General features: G+C 42.6%; 2 protein-coding genes across 6 annotated transcripts; both read left to right on the top strand.

The window, feature by feature from the left end:
• Positions 1-6385: 6385 nt before the first annotated feature.
• LOC135484453 (fucolectin-like) lies at positions 6386-7765 on the top strand. Its single transcript, XM_064765935.1, has 3 exons — positions 6386-6428; positions 6842-7057; positions 7503-7765. Exons 1-3 carry the CDS (start codon positions 6386-6388, stop codon positions 7763-7765), a joined length of 522 nt encoding a protein of 173 aa, XP_064622005.1.
• A 1124-nt stretch (positions 7766-8889) lies between these two features.
• On the top strand, positions 8890-19623 carry LOC135484696 (uncharacterized). 5 transcript variants are annotated; one of them, XM_064766335.1, is made up of 5 exons: positions 9640-9848; positions 10043-10126; positions 16691-17482; positions 17881-17997; positions 18309-19623. In XM_064766335.1, exons 2-5 carry the CDS (start codon positions 10071-10073, stop codon positions 18571-18573), a joined length of 1230 nt encoding a protein of 409 aa, XP_064622405.1. In that variant the 5' UTR covers positions 9640-9848; positions 10043-10070; the 3' UTR covers positions 18574-19623. The 5 variants fall into 5 exon arrangements, with proteins under 5 accessions (XP_064622406.1, XP_064622405.1, XP_064622408.1 ...); XM_064766334.1 differs by lacking the exon at positions 9640-9848 and adding an exon at positions 10602-10694 and having other exon boundaries at positions 10054-10126; XM_064766336.1 differs by lacking the exons at positions 9640-9848; positions 10043-10126 and adding an exon at positions 8890-8984.
• Positions 19624-19911: the final 288 nt, after the last annotated feature.

Consider the following 19911-nt stretch of genomic DNA (forward strand, 5'->3'; position numbering starts at 1 on the left):
ATAAACCTTCATTAAAGACGAAACGTATTATTATTGAGTCGCGCTGGTTGTCTAATCCAGCCCCGATGATACGTCATAAATGACATTAAATCCCGTACCATTCCTCTAATTAGCCTGCTCGTCACTAATTAGCCGGGGTGAAGATCACTGGGGAGTTTAATTAGATCTGATTGAGAACAAAGTCGGACGATCTTACACAATTTGTTCTTCTCCAACTCTATGTTATCAATTAGAACTGGCTCTGTCATTCTAATTGTGGTGGTGGTGTTGGTTTCCGTTGCACTGATGACATCATGAATGGAGCCAATTCCCTTTCATTGATATCCGATAGCCATATACACCCCTTGTCTCTAAGGACACCATTATTGCGTCACTATTTCATCTTCAATTACTGATCATATATCTCGAATCCTAAGTTGAAGGAGAGAATACCAAACCATGGACATCGTTTCGTTCGACGATAGCATCCAATTCTTCTGATGGATGTGACAATTTCGGCGGAGCAGTTAAGTTGACCTCGCCTATTGCATTTACAGCTTGCGCTGGACATGAGACAGGTTCACAATACAGCCCGATTTCGTCCGGAGGGACGAGGCCATTTCCACTGTCTATACCAGTGTAGACATTATTACAGAGTATGGCATCTGTGGCTTTGAAACATGAAATAATATCATGAACAAGCCTGTCAAATTCAGATCAACACATATTGTCCACTGTGCAATTTATCACATGGTCGTTGGCCAAATTACTCGAAGAGGTTCTTTTGTGTCCAGCCCACCCGAGTCTTGTCTTAGAGATGAGACGCTAAGAACCAGGCGGTAGCACCTCAGTGTTGCGACCAGATGATATGATAACAACAATGGTATCATACCTCGGAATCGTATCATATTCAAATCAAAACGATGTCCAACAATGTCACCAGAGTGTGTCACAATGCATCAAGCTTTCCACGTGTCTCACTTCACATACGTTTCACGTCATCGCACGCGCCACTGGATGGGACGCCACAGACGGCAGACGATACCAATATGGTCATTGTTTATAGCCAACACATCTCTAATTACACTCAAGACAAGTGACGAGTAATTGTCAAACTGGACAGGGTGGCTATTGTGTCCGGCAGGTCCAGGGGGTAGCAGACGGGATAGAATACGAAAGACACGACAGATGACGTGGACCTTCCTCGAAATATTTATATCATTCAATGCTGTGAGAGATAAGGAATTATAAACCATAAGGTACGGAGGACAGCTAACGAGGGAAGAAGCCGTATTGAACGTTATTCAATCAGAAGCATTTTTTTGTGGCTCGAAAGTATTTAGACGAAATTTGAAATGTACCGGCGTCCTTGAGCTCATGAATATAGTATTTAGTGTAGGGTCTTCTCATTTCTAAACGTCGTATAACATCTTTTATAATTGTCTCTTTTCCATTGGCCTGGTGTTACTGATTCGGGCGGGATGGTTGTGTCTCCCACTGTCAGTATCATACGCCAGTGGCGGCGGACACTGTATCATCCTTTCTTCATCAATATAGAGCATGTCCTCATATTTCCCCATCACCAATACCTCATTGTCTCACAACCCTCAATTATTTCCTATTTGCCATCGCTTCATTCAGCATAACCACTCACCCCTCATTAGCACAGGTTAGTGCAACTTCCGTCGGTTCTTTACGGGACGCCGCCGAAAAATTACCGGGATAATATCGCGGGTCTCGGGGGACGATAGCCGCGCGGATGCTGAACGGGCGGCGCGTGGTGAGGCGAGGGTTGTGCGCCCCTTGGGAGCTCCGCGGCGGTTAACCAGGCTTGCTTCCTAAGTGGCAGCGCGTGAGATTATGATCGTTAAAAGACCACAACTTCATTCATGATTTGACGAGTCTGACTTCTGTTTCGCGTTTGACCATCTTTGAAAGATTGTGGCTCTATCGAAGCAGAGGAGGAACTTACACGATCAGTCACAAATTACAAGAAAATGGTCATATCAAATGCAGGAACTTTTCACAATCATCAGAGAGACGATTTTCCACGTTTTAAAATCACCAATGGTCGTCTGCAAACAAGCGTTGTTACAAAACCTTACTAAATGTCTCAAGGCATGTCGACAATCAAACGCTATAGATATATTTCTCCGTTTCTTGTTTTCTTCCACGTCGTTTTAGGCCGTTAATCGAACCAGACGACAACGCCATTATTTGTTTTATATCAAATTCATTGAATGGAATCTCGTTTGATTAACAGTCGGCCATTAACTGGACAGGTTTATTGATGTGTTAATCAGAGATGTTGTGGAGTACCTGAGTGGCGGTTCTCAGCTCTTCCAGATGGTCGTCAGGGCGGCACTCACCAAGTGCTCACGGACACATGGCATTGTTCCCGAAAATATTACGACGACAGAGAACGCCTTGGCAATCCTGGAACCTAACTGGTGAGAGATGCGGTATCCTTATAGTTGGAGGGGAAGAGGTATCGATGCTTCCTTCTTGGTTTCACGGTCACATACACAGTGCTTGTAATCGTGCAGTTCACTCCTCATCTCAAGGCAGCGGTCGACTAAAAGAAGAGAATTCAAAAACTCCTAAGACTCTAATGTAAGAGAGTTGAAGTGTATGCATTGTTCTCTCTTAGGAAGATGTTGCAAATACAACACCCAAGGCCAGTTTCTTTGTCCGCCTAGGAAAAGACAAAAATATTGTGCAACGGTTATGCAAGACAAAGTTGACCGGACTTGTCATCTTCCTCCAACAGCCATACAACAGATTGGTCAACCCATTCTCAACGCTGACACTCCATACATCTCACCATTTATCGACATAAGGGGCTAATCTAAAACATTAACCGCCACTTTCAGTGTCGAAGAAAATATTGAAACAGGGTCCTAATGGGCTTAAGGGTGTTATAGTGGTGCCCTTTATCGCGCCCTAATGTGATAATTAATTGCCATGGTCCGTTTATGGCTCTTGTACCTTTCAAGACGCCAGGGAGACAATCTCTAGGTACTGAAACAATAAGAAACACAACCACTGTCACGTGACTTTGAAGTGTCGTCTTCGCAGCTGGTGCAGGGGATTGACACGCATGCGCGGATTAGCGCAAGATTAATAAACGCGACCGTTACGATTATATGCAACAATAAACTTGGCATATTTTTTCTTTGGAATATTCTCAGCGGTGTGACTCAGATGCGATTAATATTTTGCGGCACAATTATGCAAATAGTTTTTTAGTGATGTCATGAAGTAGCGCGGTTGCTGTTGAGACGGATGATGACGTCAGACGTATGACATAGTCATTCTGTGGCCTTTTTCTACCACTCTGACCAGACTATGACAAATTGATGATACAACATGACCAATACGCGAAAAAGAGAATGACATGTAATCTCCAGACGCATCCCATAAAGCGCCGGCGTGTCAATACTTGGGAGAATGTCATGAACAATATGACGATTGCGTTCGTTATCCATGAAGGCATCCTTGAAGTTATTTGATATCCAACCATCCGAAATAACGACAGGAAAACAGAAAAAAACACCAAATCATGGACTGTAAAAATCAAAAATCAAATTAAATCATTTCATCTAATTTTAATTGGTAATTAGGAACCCTCGCTGAGCACCAAACCCCAATTTTTATTCGTCCATTTTCTGTTCCAACTCCCTCGCCACATGAATCCGAGTATATCAAATTAAACGGAAAATAATCGTGCATTTATTACAATGTCAATAGAGATATTACTTCAAGGCCACCCGCCATTTGTAGGGAATCGCATATCAAGCGGCGAAGTGTTAATTTTCATCCCCCTTAAACTGTTTTATTTCAATTTTATTTCATTTAAATCACTTAGATTGATCTGTATCCCAAGGCTAATCTTTTGGCAAGGATTACGGCGTGGAGTGCCTTTGAATCAAGAACAAACCATAGTCTTAACAAACCTTGCGTCCTTTATCTTCAACTTCAAAAGGTTGTCTTCCTTTTTGTCTTAGCAGCAGCTGGTCTCAAATCGATGAAAGACAGCTTCATTAGCGGCAGAAAAAGTCGGAGAAATTAACCCTCAATCTACGCTCATCTTAATGACAATTAACTCTAGATTATGCAATGCAGGAGACTGCACTCAAAGAAGCGGCTCACAGCAGGTGACGTCATCGCCACGTTTGGGGATGATTAGAGCGAGGACGTAATTCGTGGCAACTCGCAATCTTGGTCGTTCATTGGATGTTTTTGCGGATATCATTCCAAAGATACTCATTAGAAGTTTTTAGAAATTGGTGCCAACGGATTTCCCTGAAGAGACAGAAGACTACTTCTTCCAACAGTTAGGACAGATTACTCCGGTTTCACAAATGTTCTTGGTGACCGTGAACATCAGCCACAATATTCGATCTATTTTCCCTTCTCCGTCTTCTTAAAAATATCATCTTCAACTTTGGTAAGGTTCCGTTATCTTCCCCAGCAGAAATCCCAGCCTTTCAAACCAAAGCAAAATTGAAGACAGCAGTTGAACACGTTTTCGCGGGTGGCGCCACTGCTTTGAGTCGAAATCGTGTCTTCACTCGCAGATGGCAGGTTGGGACACCGAAACTGGAGGTTGTTGACAGAACTCCCTGACAGAATAAAGCGGTCAATGATCAGACAATAACATCGCTGGACGTCATTTCATTATGGGTAGTAGTACGCAGCCGTAAGCACCATCTCTGGTTGTGAATGAAGCGCATGTTTGGCCTTGTGGCGATGAATAAGACGACGGTGACACTTCGTGACACTTCGTCTGTTCATTACAGGTATTTTTCACCAGTTTAAGTATCTCTCCAAGGAGTAAAGCTTGGTGTGATTCTTTAATTTTAGTGTGTTAAACGTATCAAGAATTTTGCTTCAACACGAAGCAAGCATGGAACGACCGTCTCTCCTCCTCACAGAGCGAAACGCAACTGAAAATTGACCGGGACAAATCAGTTCACCATGTTTCCACGTGGTGACGCAATTCGTCTTGAGGCGAATTTCGGATTGTGTCTTTGCGAGCAAACAGAAGCTTGTGACAGCAGGCTAGATATTTGCAAATGAATTGTACTGATTCGACAGGTTCCTGAGACAACAGATGCGTTGAATCGAGGAATGATTGTTGGTCAGGAGCACCCCTGCAGGATGAGCAACGCGGATGAGCTGAGGGTTTCTTTGCGCCTAATCGGCAAGATGTTTAAGAGGGGGAAGCCAAGGCCTATGACATAGGAGTTCCTTTCATCTGTTTATGAAGTATTGCGTCTGTCTGCGCAGCTACTTATGGCTTTCATTCCAGGATAAATGTTGAAAAATTACTGTTACAAGGGTACACATACAGGACGTTCTGGTTCAGACCGATTTCCCTCATTGTCTTGGGGATCGCTAAAAAAATATATACGCCTTTCTCTCTTTGTCCCCTATCAAAACGTCGTGGTCTCTCAATGTCGATAGAATGGAAACATTTGTGACATAGGGAACATTAAAAACGTGACACCAGAAAGCAGAGTTGTGTGGTTCACTGGTTACTTATCTCTTGAGGGCCCATTCATTGACGGCCAGCACTCGACTCTGAAGGACCACTGTGAGCTGTCGACTACCATCTGCTTATTGTCAATGTATACATGATAACACATAATATTCGTCAACTGAGATGGAGCTGAAAGAAGGGGATGTGTGTGATTCTCATACACATAATTGACGTTTGTTGAAATCTCGGTCGCGACATCTATCAGAAAATCGTTAAACCATAGTAACGTCAGTCCTGGATCACATATGATTTTGGACTGGGCTACTTGTTTCACCCCCTCCCCAACATTTGGCTGCATTATCTATGTAGTTTATTAGTAATATCATTATCATTATCATCATTATCATCATTATCTTGAAGAAAACCCCTGGGCCCGAACTTTATAAACTCACGGTTGTATTTCACAAACAATATATCAACAATAATGGCAAAAACAGGATTTTTTCGCGTGGACGAAGAACAATAGCGGCGGTGGCCAATGCATAATGAAAATAATGTTGGCAAAATCAATAAGAGCTTTCCGCATAATAGTACCTATAGTCAACTCAACTTGTCTGACAGATATGATGCGCTATTTCAAGAGTTTAATTTGCTCCAATTATCTGCCATGTTCCACAACCTCGGTCAATAATCGAAGTTTTGGCGTGAACTGTTTTGCGACAACTGTTGAGGGTCGTTATCTAGGCAGGTGAAGACACTCTGAGCGTGTGTGAATTCCGATGGTGGGCCACATTCGTGTTTAATGTATGATTTTGTCATCATTAGTGTTCCCTTCATTAAACGGAGTATATCAGCAACGACGACTTGGGTTATTTTTGTAACCTCAGTATGCAGAGTTTCGCTGTATTTATCTTTGGCATAATGTTTTTGCCATGGAGCTCGGGACGACCGACTGGCGCCAACGGTAAGTCATCCTTTTGGTCGTCGTGGTTCAACCAGCAGGACCTCCAAATCCATGTCGTATGTAAAGGTCAAGGACGAAAGGTACCATCCCTAGGTTGGAGTACCATTTGAGGACGATATTTCTAAGATCTATCTGAAATATCACTACGCGTGTGCAACGAGATGGACATATCATAAACAGGGGAGTTAAGGTGGTCAAGGTGTTAGCTCTGTCAAAACATATATCAGTCACGTGACAGGCGGATCTGACACCTAAATGAATATTGCGTTGATGATCAATGTGTCGTTATTTAATACGCAGCATCCATCTTTTAAACGCCATGTGATTGATCACTTAGGCCCACAGCAGTTGCTGTTCCTGTCATCACAGTACATGTACTAAGAAACATTTAAATGATCAAATTCAATTTGCAGCTGCTAACATCGCCTTTAAAAAACCTGCCATGCAGAGGGATAACGATTATAAAGGTTATGCCGCGAAAGCAGTTGATGGTGACACTGAGGCGAATTATTTTAAAGGCCAGAGTTGTACCCACACACAAGCAGGTCTAGGCAATAACTGGTGGGCAGTTGATTTGCAGGCTAGATACTCCATCTCCAGCGTGGTGCTGTACAATAGGAATTTGTACGGTAAGAGTTGGGCGATTATATTTTGCTAACAAGAGAAAATCGCGAAAAGACAGCGCTAAAAATTCATTGACATATGCTTGGTGGATCCAGGGGGCGGATATAAGAGGGGGCGTGCACTGCATTTCTCACCCACGATCCGGATCCGTGCCTGAAATGTTGTGATGCACTCACACACCATCGATACTTGACGGTCTGGTACTTCGAGGTTTGGTTTGTATTGACAAAATTATAAATTCCTAGCCCTGAAACTCAGATCAATACGACAGAACGAACCCAATTCGTCCAGGAGTACCTGAATTGATATTTGAAATAAACGCGCTTTCTTGAGCCGCACCCGAATTGTCATGCTTTATGAACAATAGCGAGGAGCTATTATCATCTTGAACCTTGAAAATTTAGATTAAAGTAAATATTGAAATGAACAGATGAATGATTTCTACTTTAGGTGAAAGATTGTCCAATTTTGATGTTGTCGTGTTGAACTCTCAGCCAGTAACAGGGACGAATCTGTTATACACCAAGAGTCAAGTGTGTGCCCACCAGGATACCCCGGTAAAGACTGGAGGGTTCAAAAGACTGGCGTGTACAAAAAAAGGCAGATTCCTGGCCATAGTCAAATCAGGGAAAACATATCTCACCCTCTGTGAAGTCCAAGTGTTCGGAGAGCTAGGTGAGTATATTTTATTTACCGTTGATTCGTCATTTTGAAAGAACCTTGCTCTTTGACGTGCAAACTTAAAACTTTGTCATTTATCTAAAACATTTGGCTTTAAGTAGCTGTGACAACCACCACGCCACTCACCACCACCACGACCTCGCGTCTAACAACAGCAACTTTATCTACCATCACGATTGCCGGACTTGGAACAGCAGTACCTCCCAAAACCACAACGACCGCTTGGCCGGATGCAACGACACCTTTTCCGACCAACGTGGTTGGAAAATCAGTCCCTCCTTCGACAGTCCCTCCTTCGACAGTCCCTCCTTGGAGCAGCAGTATCTCTCTCACGACCGTTGCACCACGCGGAAAAACACCTTCCCCGACCAAAGGGCTTGGAAAAACAGCACCTCCCTCCACCACCTCGACCATATGGCCAGAGACAACAACACCTTCCAAAAACGCCGGTCTTGGAGCAACAGTATCTCTCTCGACCACTTCGACAACCTGGCCGGAGACAACATCACCTCCCCCGACCGTCAAGCTTGAAACCTTAGTACCTCTTTCGACCACCGGGCCGGGAACGAAAGCGCCTCCATCAACGGCCACGATCGCTGGACTTGGATCATCGTTATCTCCCACGACCGCCGAACTTGGAGCATCAGTCCCTTCCTCGACCGACACAACTGCCACGACTGGGCCAAAAACAACAGCGCCTCCGTCATTGACCACGATCAGCGGACTTGCGCCTCTCTCGACCACCACGAACAACTTACAAGAGAAAACAACGCCTCACTCGACCACCACGACAACCGTGCCTACACGTTCCATGACCGCAACGACCAGCGTGACTCCACCTGCGGTGCCTCCTACCACACCGACGATATTTGCATTCGCAGCTACTTCTACACAAACTGCAGGTAAGGATCTGCTCGGTGACTTGTTTGCCATATTCCTTTTCGTATTCCTAAAGGGATGTCTTTAAAAGCAATCAATGACTGTCACTGCCATTTTACGAGAAGATCTTAACGAACATCTCAGAGCAATCCTGTAAAAACTTTACACCAGATTCAGTTCTTAACTTCGTTCTAAAAGTGATGAATAACGCAAAGGTTTGTGCAAGAGTTTTCCTCAAGAACTTACATGATGTCAGTCAAAACTGCTTACTTCAAGTTTAAAGCTGAGACTATCAATTCATGACTGAGGTTTATCTCAAACAAGGATGAGGACTGAAATGCTGTCACGAGTTGGACTGCCTTTTAGATACGGGTGAGTATATACCTGCAGGCTAGTTCTACAGTTCTACGGTATGTTGCTCAGTGTGGGGTGATTAGTATGGTTGAATGAAGAAGTGAGTGTGGTTGAATGCAGTAGTGAGGCTCAGCTGTGACACGGTTCTACTAGTGAGTATGGCAAGTGAGATGCTCCGTTGTTTATTGCTTAGCGGCGTCCCACAACACTCGTTCGAATTCCTACAATGCTGATTTGTTTTACCAAAGTAGGGAATTCACCATTGCGATGGGTATGCGATAGGGTGTGGTTGGATAGTTCTATTTCTGGTCACCCCCAGTCGGTCGGGGCTGCACTTACGATTGAATCGCTGAACCTTTGTCTGCCGAGTTGCTTTTAAGTATACTGAAACTTCATTGCACCCCTATCGCAAGTTCGCCGTCAGACTATCGCAAGCATAACTCGCAATGGTGGAGATTTCGGTTAAGATTAGTAAGACCTCAGGTCGATATTTAACAAAGTGGATTCTCCTTGATTATACCCAGAAGAATCTACACCAAGAATGGATATATTTCTGCTACCACACAATGATACATGTATGTTGAGTGCACCTTTAAAACATAGTTAGCATAACTAATTTACAGCAACAATGTAAATAGAAATACCAGCAGCAGCAAGAAGAGATTCCGTTCACCTGGCGCTGGGCGGCTTTGATTCAGGTGATCAAAATCAAATTTAACCACGTGACTCGTGATACGATGTTGAGTGACAGCCGGGTATATAACAGTTGTTTTTAAGACGATGGACTTCATTTGGCATTTTCGGTCGAGTTGGATTGTATCTGGATTACACACTTCAGGGTGAAAGGCTTCAAGCCCATAACAGCAAGTGGAGCAGGAGGAGGTGAGTTTGAAAACCGATCCGATATTAGAATTTCATTGAGGAAATTTCATAAGAAGAGGGAATATCAATAAGATCCGAACACTCAAACATTCCTGTCCCCTTCCCTTCAATGCAGTGATAGACTTTGAAAACATTCTTTGGTCTCCTGCCTCATTCTTAGTTTCCAAGCCCTTTGTTTTTTATCCGTCCCTCAGAGTTCCACTCATGTGACAGTACCGACGAATGCAGTGTCGTCGTGCCGGACGCATTGGGTGTCATTGTGAGGTTAGCAGGCGAAAGTAAGTACATGTAGTTGCTTGACTAAAGGAATGCGTAAAGCTTTAAAATATGGTGAAAATTTTCACTTAATGTTACTCTGACTTTGATTCAACATGTACTGCCATAAATGACTAATTCCTGAAAGCGCGTTTTCGATTTGGTCGTCGCCGTTGCATTTTTTTACTCTGCCAGGCTCTAATTTATTTATAAGGCTCCTCGCCTACACAGGTATTATGTCGCTGTCATGAAGTCGGCTTGTGTTTATACAACGCTCGCATAGATTAACATGATGCCAACAAAATACTTACATCCGTGAAGTTAAAAAATGTGCATACTATATCGAGTAGGAAGTAGCTTGCACCATACCACAGGTCATCAGTTAAGCAGGTATAAAAAGGTAAGCGATACCTTTAGGGTAAGTTTACACCAACTCGCGGGGGTGGGACATAAATCATCGTTTAAATAACTCGTATAATGTATTCTTGTTATCGGCAGATAGAAATACAAATGTGAGTGAATGCTATCTACCGACCGGCCGGGAAGGGGGATGGGCCTCTCTGGTATGGCACACACTGTGTCACCCAACAGGTGAGCAGAGGCTTGGAATGTAAGTGAGTAGTCTAGACAACAGAGAATGGCCGATATCTGGTGTAAGCGTAGGTTCTCCGGAATGCATAACCACTACGGAAGCATTTTCACGCTGTACAAAGCCAATTGCAGAAAGACGGAGAACATGCAGTGTCTACCAGAAGATAAGCCAAACAGTTATGACGAATTCCAAGGGCATATTAGCATGGGTTACATAAAGTAGCATGGGTATATGAAGAATAATGAATGTTTCGTTTGTCACGATATGAATTTGAACAATGGTTGTTGCATCAAATAAAGATCGAAAACATAGCCAAAGGTAAAACATGTTTAAAATGATGATGACTATCAGATGCAATGAGATCATATTTCATGACACCTAACACATTGCTCTCATCGGTTTTCGCCTATGAACGATACCGCTGATGTTTGTTTCCAACAATAAACACCATCTTACAAACAAACCACTTTTTATGAACCTATTATTAATAACCCGAACTTGGTTTTTATCTCGCTGAAACACCTTTATGAATTGCCATTTGTGTTGGCCGAAGAATTATTAAAGAATTTTCAAAAAGTCAAAAGTTTTATTTCTAAGAGCGTAGTCAACATCTGAACGCGCTTGTTTGCAACATACATGTATATCACTGACACATTCTCGATGTGGCTCGGGAATTCTTTTATTTCTTTAGCATCGAGTGTACGCCTACTTCAAAATAATTCAAAGGCTGGCAGACCTAGAGGATTATGGCGTGTCTATCACTTTCAAGGTGCGTTCCTCGATCAAAACAATTCAGTTATTAGCCCCCAGCGAGGATGAGCTGTTAACGATGTTACATGACATGATGGCTTGTCTGATTGTAGAGATAGTAACTCCGATCAAGGGGTTCATTGATATAGAGCACGCAAGAGGGAGATCAAGCCAACATGAAGTCAAAAGCAGACCTTTGTTACTCGTTACCGTTACCATAACGTTCGTTTGGGAAGTACACGACCATTTCAGAAGGGTTTCAGAAAGGTATGTCCCTGAACAATGCAGGGATCGGCCTCTTCAAGGGTTCTTACTATGCTTGTTGACCTCTTCTTGACAGAAAAGGAGAAATCAGAATAGTCACCAATGCGTGTTTTTCTGGTCGGTTGAAGTGTTGACTTCATCCTATTGGGTTTCATAGAATATCTGATATAACAATGAAAATGTCATGTATTTTTCTAGATCCGATCAGCAGATCAGTATCGACCTGCGATATAGCCACGTTGCATTTCACAACGGACCATGAAAGGACAAATATATTAGCAATTTCAGAAGGGTACCTCCCTGAACAAGACAGGGATTAGCCTCTTCAAGGGTTCTTACCATGCCTACCGACCCCTTCTTGAAAAAAAAGGATAGGTCACCAAACCATGTTTTTCGGGTCACCTGAAATTTTCATCCCTTGCTATTGTTTTGTAAGGAATACTTTTGATATAGCATAAAATGAAAATATCATGCAACTTTCTAGATCCGATCAGCTCATCAGTATCTGCTGTGCCTGTGGTAACGCCGCGTTGCATTTTACAACGGACCAGGATAGGACAAATATTCTGACGATTTCAGAATGGTATGTCGCTGTACGAGACAAGGATCAGCCTCTTCAAGTGTTCTAATAATGTTTATCAGCCCCTTCTTGACAAAAAGGAGAGGTCACCAAAGCATATTTTTCGGGTCAGCTGAAATTCAGACTTCTACCTTTCAAGCTGCTTGGAATTTCTGATAGACAGTGAAAATATCGTTGATTTTTCTCGATCCGATCAGCAGATCAGTGTCGACCGGTGGTATAGCCACGTTGCATTTCACAATGGACCATGATAGGACATATACATCAGCAGTTTCAAAAGCGTACGTCCCTGAACATGACAAGGATCAGCCTCTTCAAGGGTTCTTACTATGCCTACCAACCCCTTCTTGACGAAAAAGGAGAGGTCAAAGACACGTGTTTTTTTGGGTAAGCTGAAAGTTTATTCCATGTCATTGACTGCATTATGGATGCTCGGCTGTGTTGAATTTTGTTGCCTAAACCATTGCAAATCTGTGCTTAAAATACGACTCAAAAGAGCAAAGCTCGCCGGCTATCATCAACAGTCAAGATCAAATAAAATATCTACCAGTATCGTACAGTGGGTGACCTTCATGTATGTTTCAACAAACAGGTAGCCCACTTTAAACCCCAGTATTGTTGTGAAGTTCGAAGGAGTCATGAAAAATGGGCAGATTTATTTCGAATTTGATACGAATAGAGATGAGATAGACGAGATACCTCGTCATTCGAGATCAAAGTTAAAGTTGGGCTCAGCGGGACGGGGTATACCTTGGTATCCTCTTCAAAACAACTACCAAGGAATGGGGGTTGTTTTCTGGTATTCAAATATTTGGTTCATCGCACTGAGGATGCCTTGCATCCGGTTCGAAAGGGATACGCGTGCAATGGATGTCGAATATCACAACTTTACTAAGTTTGTTCAGTGCATAGCTGATAAATTTAACAATTTATATGAAGCGGGGTTTATCGAGCAAAATCTCTCCTCGAAACCTCCCCTAAATTCACGAGAATGGACAATGGATCTGTATAAAGCACATGCTAATGAATGCACAGTGGACACGCGTGGGGGGCTTATGGGTCAATTGAGGTAATTGATTTAGTCTATTGATCATTCCCTTTATTATGCAGAGTGTTTCAGACGTAACCACTGGACTTGCCTGTATAGTAGGGTATGCTTGTGACAAGCTTGTCCATAGTGGCATCAAGTATAGATTCTTGGTGGCATGTGTGTTTCTCTGATGTCTCAACCATATAACGAGAAACTGCAAGGGACGAAATTTGTTTTTGAAAATGGCAAACTAGGTCAAACCTAGAATCTGTAAGGTCAATGATTTCTTCCTCCTTCAACATTACTCGTTATGGCAAGAAGAACGTAAATACAAATAGCATGACTGAGAAAACTTATGCCTTCAAGCGACGTATTAGCCTGTGTGTTGGCCTGCGTATGTTGTGGACGTAACATTGAGCTAAAGCACTCGCAAAGAAGCCTTCACCTAAATGATTGCATTCCATTTTTAAGACTCCAGACGAAATAACATCCTCTGGAGTTGATTTCAACATGGCTCAGCATGATCCCGGGGCATGATAGAGGTTATTGCTTTACTTCAACAACCTTGTGGTAAACACTGCGCAAGTAGTTCCAGAATCTGTTATTTGTTTTGGCGAATCAGTTCGCTGTGAACATTTCCTTCTTAATTCCAAACTTCAAAACAAATGATAGTAGATGCCCTGCCTGCGTTGCGTTTACCACAGTCCTCAGGTTTCTTGCGGTACTCAGGAATCGCGGGGCATCCATATTGCAATTTCTCAAGATAATGTTGTCAAAGGCCGGTTATGGTCAGTCCGATTTCAGAAAGTTATTTCAGTAAAGTGTATGAACAGTAATTACTAGTTCATACCCAAGATCAGGGCGACCCACTGAACTGACAATGTGTCTAAATCATTGTTTATCTGAGTACTTAGAGCTATTTTTATTGCAATTCAGATATTTTGTTGAGCTACATCTGAGGCCATTGCCTCGCATTTCACGATACTGTGGCATTAAGCACAACATTTACCTTGGCAACTCCACGAATGATGTTAATCTTAGACAAATGTTGTGATATTCTATTACGTGATGGTGAACTCAGCTCACATAAACAATTAAGTAGTTAGATAAGAGTGATGCATATGCCAAGTTGTTGAGGTAAGAAGGTTGAAATGTCAAAATGTTGCCATTTAGGCAGGATAAGGTACGATATTTTCAACTGATAAGAAAATAAGCTGTAAATGATCGTTGTGTAATAATTCCTATAGACCCATCAGCTAGCCTCCTTTGCTGCTTAACTGCTGATCTCTGCGAACAACCCTCAGGATATTGCATCTGGCATGCCTAAGACAGAATACTTTCAGTTTAACGTCTGATCTGGAAGCTCCAAGTTCAAATAGATCCATCACGCATCTATACTGTAGAGGCTAAGAAGGTGATGACGTGAAATTTTCTTTCGAGAGCTGATAGACTAGCAGTTCATTGGTTTACCTTCCCAAGAGTTGATTTTGATAAATGGCTGGTACGCTGTTTATCTACTTCTGAACTCGTTGAACAATTCGTCATTGTGGATAGAACATTCTCTTCGCCTCCACGGACTCGCCAAGATGTTAGTTTTTCGGGAAATGCACTGGGAAATGCAACCGACATGGTAGGAACTATTTTCCCTTTATTTCCATTTTACTTTCCTGTCCATTTTAATAAATATGAGTTTGGCCTACCAAAACTTCCCACCAATTCGCGCATTATCTTCAGACAAACTCTTTTTTTAGGTTATAAGATGAATGTGATATCTTACATAGGAGGAGATTGATGATGGTTGTTATTATTACAGCGTGTCATATATCTTTGATAGTTAATACTGCTGTTCAGCAGGTTGTTCTCTTCACGTAGACACTGGGGCAAAACCTCATCACTTTAACCACCAAGCCTGGTGCGCTCGCTTCTCCCTAACCTCAAGTAGCACCCGGAATCGATATTCTTAAGAGAAAGGATTGATCCCCGAAGCTATGATGTGGGGACACGTTGATCAGAGCTTCTTTCCACTATCAAATAAATTGATTCAGGCGCAATCTCAAACAGGTTTGAAGAAGCTACGGGAACCAATGCCAATACCTCACCCAGATCCATGTTCTCTCAGACGCCTCCTGGCCAGGCCTTCGGGCAAGGTGATGAGCAAGGTGGCATACTGTAAACATAGTTGCTTAGTCAATTGCTTGAAAATGGAACAGGGAAAGATGGAGAAAGAAAATATTCGTCTCTCGAAGCAATCAAGAGAGTAAAAGCTCCTTAGCTATATCAAAAATTGGGTTGAGCTTATTTTACAGACGAATTCTTAGCATGGAGGGGGCCGGGTGATAGCAGACGCATCACTCGGTTAAGTTTGATCAGCAGAGAAAACGATCGTCAAAAGGCCATTCTCTACCTGCGCCTGATTTCGTAGGTTGAATGCTATTTTTGCTAAAAAACGAACCAAAGATATCATACCAGCAGCGGTACTGACAGGTATATATGCCATGTGCAGCAATTCGATCAAATATATTTGATAACTCTCTATTATTTTTTTCATCTCCAAAGCCGTTATGAAGCTGTCTGGTGCGCTATAGATCTATGCACAATCTAGTTTCTTAGCTACATTCTCGTAGGCACATTCCAGGCGAGGCGGGAGGCCAGATAGGAAAGCCTGGCTCTTAATTGGTTCAAATTGGCGTTGATATGAAAATAAAGGCAAAAGAAGCTACGGTAACCGATTTTTAGAATTTCTGAGAACGTGTCAATCAAAATTATTCAAAGAATGTTTTGTGAAGAGTCATCACTATCTAAAGGACTTCAATTACGGTGGGATCTGAGGGTGGATGAGGAATTTACCTTAGGCTATGATCGGTACATGGAACATATTCAAGTAGTCAACCTTTTTTTATGATCTTATTTTGATCATCTGTCTGTTAAAAACTAACAGTACTTAGCCGAGTTGGCCACATCATTTTCTCTTCTCCATCTTGAAAACTTACAGTTTTGACAGGTGGAGAGTTCTAGAAGGCAACATCGGTAATTGGCGCGGATTGGTGAAGTATTGCGTGTTCACAAATATGCATTTTTTTGCTAAGGAAGCAATCATAACGTGAAACAACTTCTTTTTGTGTTGCCACACTGCTTGCTGATGCATAATGATCTTCGTGCGAGATGTCTTGCTCAAAATGATCGTACCGCAATTAGCTCATTGCAATCAATATAGTCTAGCCATCAAGAAGGACGAACCGCCTTCTTGCGTTTGCTTCCAGGACGACAACAAGGTCAGGATGCCATGAAGACATGTAATGCGGACTCAACCATTTCCAACCTTGTTATTGCCACAGTAACACTAATGTCATTGTCTACTTCTGTCTTTGCAGGGATCGCCAGGGGGATATTCAGATTCAAGAAAGTGGCCGCGTGAAGAGAAGATATCAAGTCATACCAGGCATGTCGCACTACTACACTTCAGACGACTACTACAGTCCAAGCAAGCATGTTTTGCCTGGTTCCTCGGGTGCGTTATATCTTCCGACAAGCTTTGGGAAGAACTCGTACCCTTCGAAGTACTCCGTGGACACGCCGACGAATAGATGCGTCAAGAGTCCGTCACTGGGTGCCAAACATAGCCACTGCACGTCACATCGATACGAGAAGCCCAGGTCTAACCTAACTGGCAAGTTTTCCAGCATGAGCCTTTCACCCGCCATGGGTCACCGACCAAATATTTCAACAGAACGCCTGTTGGAGCAGAACACGTCTCTGGTCCCTCTTGGTACGAGTCGCACACAGAACTTGGCGTCCAGACGCCAAGTTGACCTCAACCGGTCACCAGGAACTCCTCGGCGATCGACGCGAAACATAAAATCCGAATCAGATTCCATCGGGAAACACAACAAGATGACCTTTGATATGAATAATGAAGCCCCTAACTTTGATCTACAACCGAAATCCCCGACGTTAAGGCGGTCAACAAAATATAAAGGCGAGACTGAGACACATTCAACTTCACCGGGGGTTGGCCGGCGGCGAAAGAAACAGGTGGTCACCTTCAATATGTTCACTGATGAAATGGCTCCTCCTGAGAATGGAGTCGGGTATGAGGATGACGATAGTGGAGATGAGATGAAGGAAGGAGTGTCTTCTAGTGATGCTTCTCGATGGATTGGATGGTAGGTGTTTTGGCGAACCCTTTACAGCAGTGCATGTCTGATTATTGGGCGCTATTGTTTACCTTGTCTGTTAAATCAGTTTTCTACTAAAGTCATTGGTAAGGTGAGGCCGGTACGAGAATCTGGACCGATGAAATGGCAAAATCCAACAAGTTGGCCCAAATCCAAAAGTTATCATTATGCACAGAAATGTATATAACCGGTGAGCTCCTTTCTTTTGTTCCAGTCCATTCTTCTGTTCCAGTTACATTTATCAATAAACAACTGTTATGTAGTTTCCAGGTTAATGTAATTCTGCTCGAATTTCTGGCTAACAGATGTTTCTAGAATCAACAACCTCACAAAAGAACGTGATGGATTGAATAAACCCTATCAATCGAAGCCTTTTTTCGTTCCAGCGGGCAAATCTCCAGTCCATGTGTCCTGACTGCTGATCGTGGCTACCTTATCTGGAACCGACCAAAGGGAACGCTTGAGGTGATCTTCAGTTACGGCGAGAGGGGCGAAGATTTCAGGTGAGCTGTGGATGTTGCTGATGAAATCTATTAAAAAAAGATGTCGAGTAAGATTTGTTACATCATTTCAGCGACAATCTGTCGACAATCGGAGGACCGTCTGCTCTCTGGTGGAAAGGAAACTCCTAAAGATATTGTTAGCGAATCTTTTGCTTCCAGACTAAAGGGTAGAGAGGGAACACTTCTTACACATGTCAACCAGCCAGTGACAGCACACCGGGTCCAAGTGTCCGCGTCTCAAAGGAATTAAACTGTTCATTAAGTAGTCTTCATTCTCTGCAGGCCTATCAATTCTTGTATTTTTCTTTCAGCTGTTTCATGGATCCACAATTCAAGGGTGTAAAGGTTTTGCGTGACCGCCAGAATGGTAAATATGAAGAAATCATTGACGGGATGGAGAACCCGAAAGCGAGCAGGAATCGCCACCATAGACACAGTGCCTGCAGGAACAGGCCCGAGAATAACTTTGAGTTCAACTCCAAGAATGGCCAGGTCCGATTCATTCTTGAGGCTTTGGAACCAAACGCGCGGAGCAAGATCCCCGTTTTCAAGATTAATTACACTTTGATTCTGTAAGTGATGCTAAAATCAAGATGTTGAGAGAAGGACGAAGTGTGGCTGACTGGTTTCAATATCGAGGATGCGTCGTTTCTACAAGGGTAGTTGTGAAAAGTGTAACCACATTTTGGGTGAAAATAACCGTCGCACAACGTTTCAGCGGCAAATATACGACCATGTAACAGGTGGAACAAGTTGAGCAGTAGAAAGTGGACTAGAAAGTGGACTATAGGATTTTCAGTTGCTCCATTACAACTTGTAACATTCTCATAAACGTTAAAACATGTATGATCTCGAGTTAAGATTTTGTGATATTTGTTGTTAATGATTATAGAACTTTCGACTTAGGTTTTAAAAGCATCAATTGTAAATATGAGATGTACACATATTACCAGTTGAACCCTACAGGCATGTCAAAAAGTTCAATGTTGACATATAAGTTACGTAAATACGTAGTTCCAAGCTAGATCCCTAAGTTCATTAATGAGTAGATTCATGCTGCGTCAAATTTAACAACGGCATCCGAAACGCCTACCGTGGCGGAAGGATGGAAGAGCTCTCAAGACGACATATTTTCCCGGCGAAGTCCTAGCATGTATAGCTGTTTTTTCCTATAGCGTTTTGCATTGCTCAGTCTCACTTCTGTCATCTGCCAGTGTGTCGGCCCAGCAGGGTTCCGTCGGGAAGCGAAAATATTCGCCAACCTTAGCAGCAGTCGCTCACCACCTCACTTGCATTGGATTGTAGTTGAATGTCAGGTATCTTGAGAGAGGTAAACAACAGCATCTGCTAACATTTCGAACTATTTCGAAGGTAAAGAAGCTGTTTTACATTGATTAGAATAACAACAAACCCTCTGAGCAAATCAGTTGTGTTATGATGAGTAAATGTTGTGGTTTGAAAACTTCATTATTGGAGCTCTTCTTATTTGAATACTTTTTCGGTCGATAAACAAAACAGTCATATAGCTGTACTTTGTATCAGTAATGATTTCAAACCTTGCATATGTTGACCGATTTATAGAATATAGAATAGAATGTAGAACTATTCTATAAGCAATTTTATTACCACGATAAAATAAAAATATAAACAAGAGTGCTGTTGTCATTTTAGAATCAAGAGGCATTTAGTGGAGACGAGACCAGTAGACACATAAAGTACGCGAGGTGTTCTGAACCCGGCTTGGAGTGGTTACCTAACACTCCGTTAGAAAACATAGTCAAGAATGACCAAATATTGCTTTTCTTCGTTCCCATCTTACTAGTTGCCATTTAATGTCAAAACTGATGTGTCTCTGCCGGACAACTATATCGCTTGAGTTTATCAAATGGACTTCCCAATGCATAGCTGACCAAA

Source organism: Lineus longissimus, chromosome 3 (assembly GCF_910592395.1).
Source record: "Lineus longissimus chromosome 3, tnLinLong1.2, whole genome shotgun sequence".
Taxonomy (NCBI): domain Eukaryota; kingdom Metazoa; phylum Nemertea; class Pilidiophora; order Heteronemertea; family Lineidae; genus Lineus; species Lineus longissimus.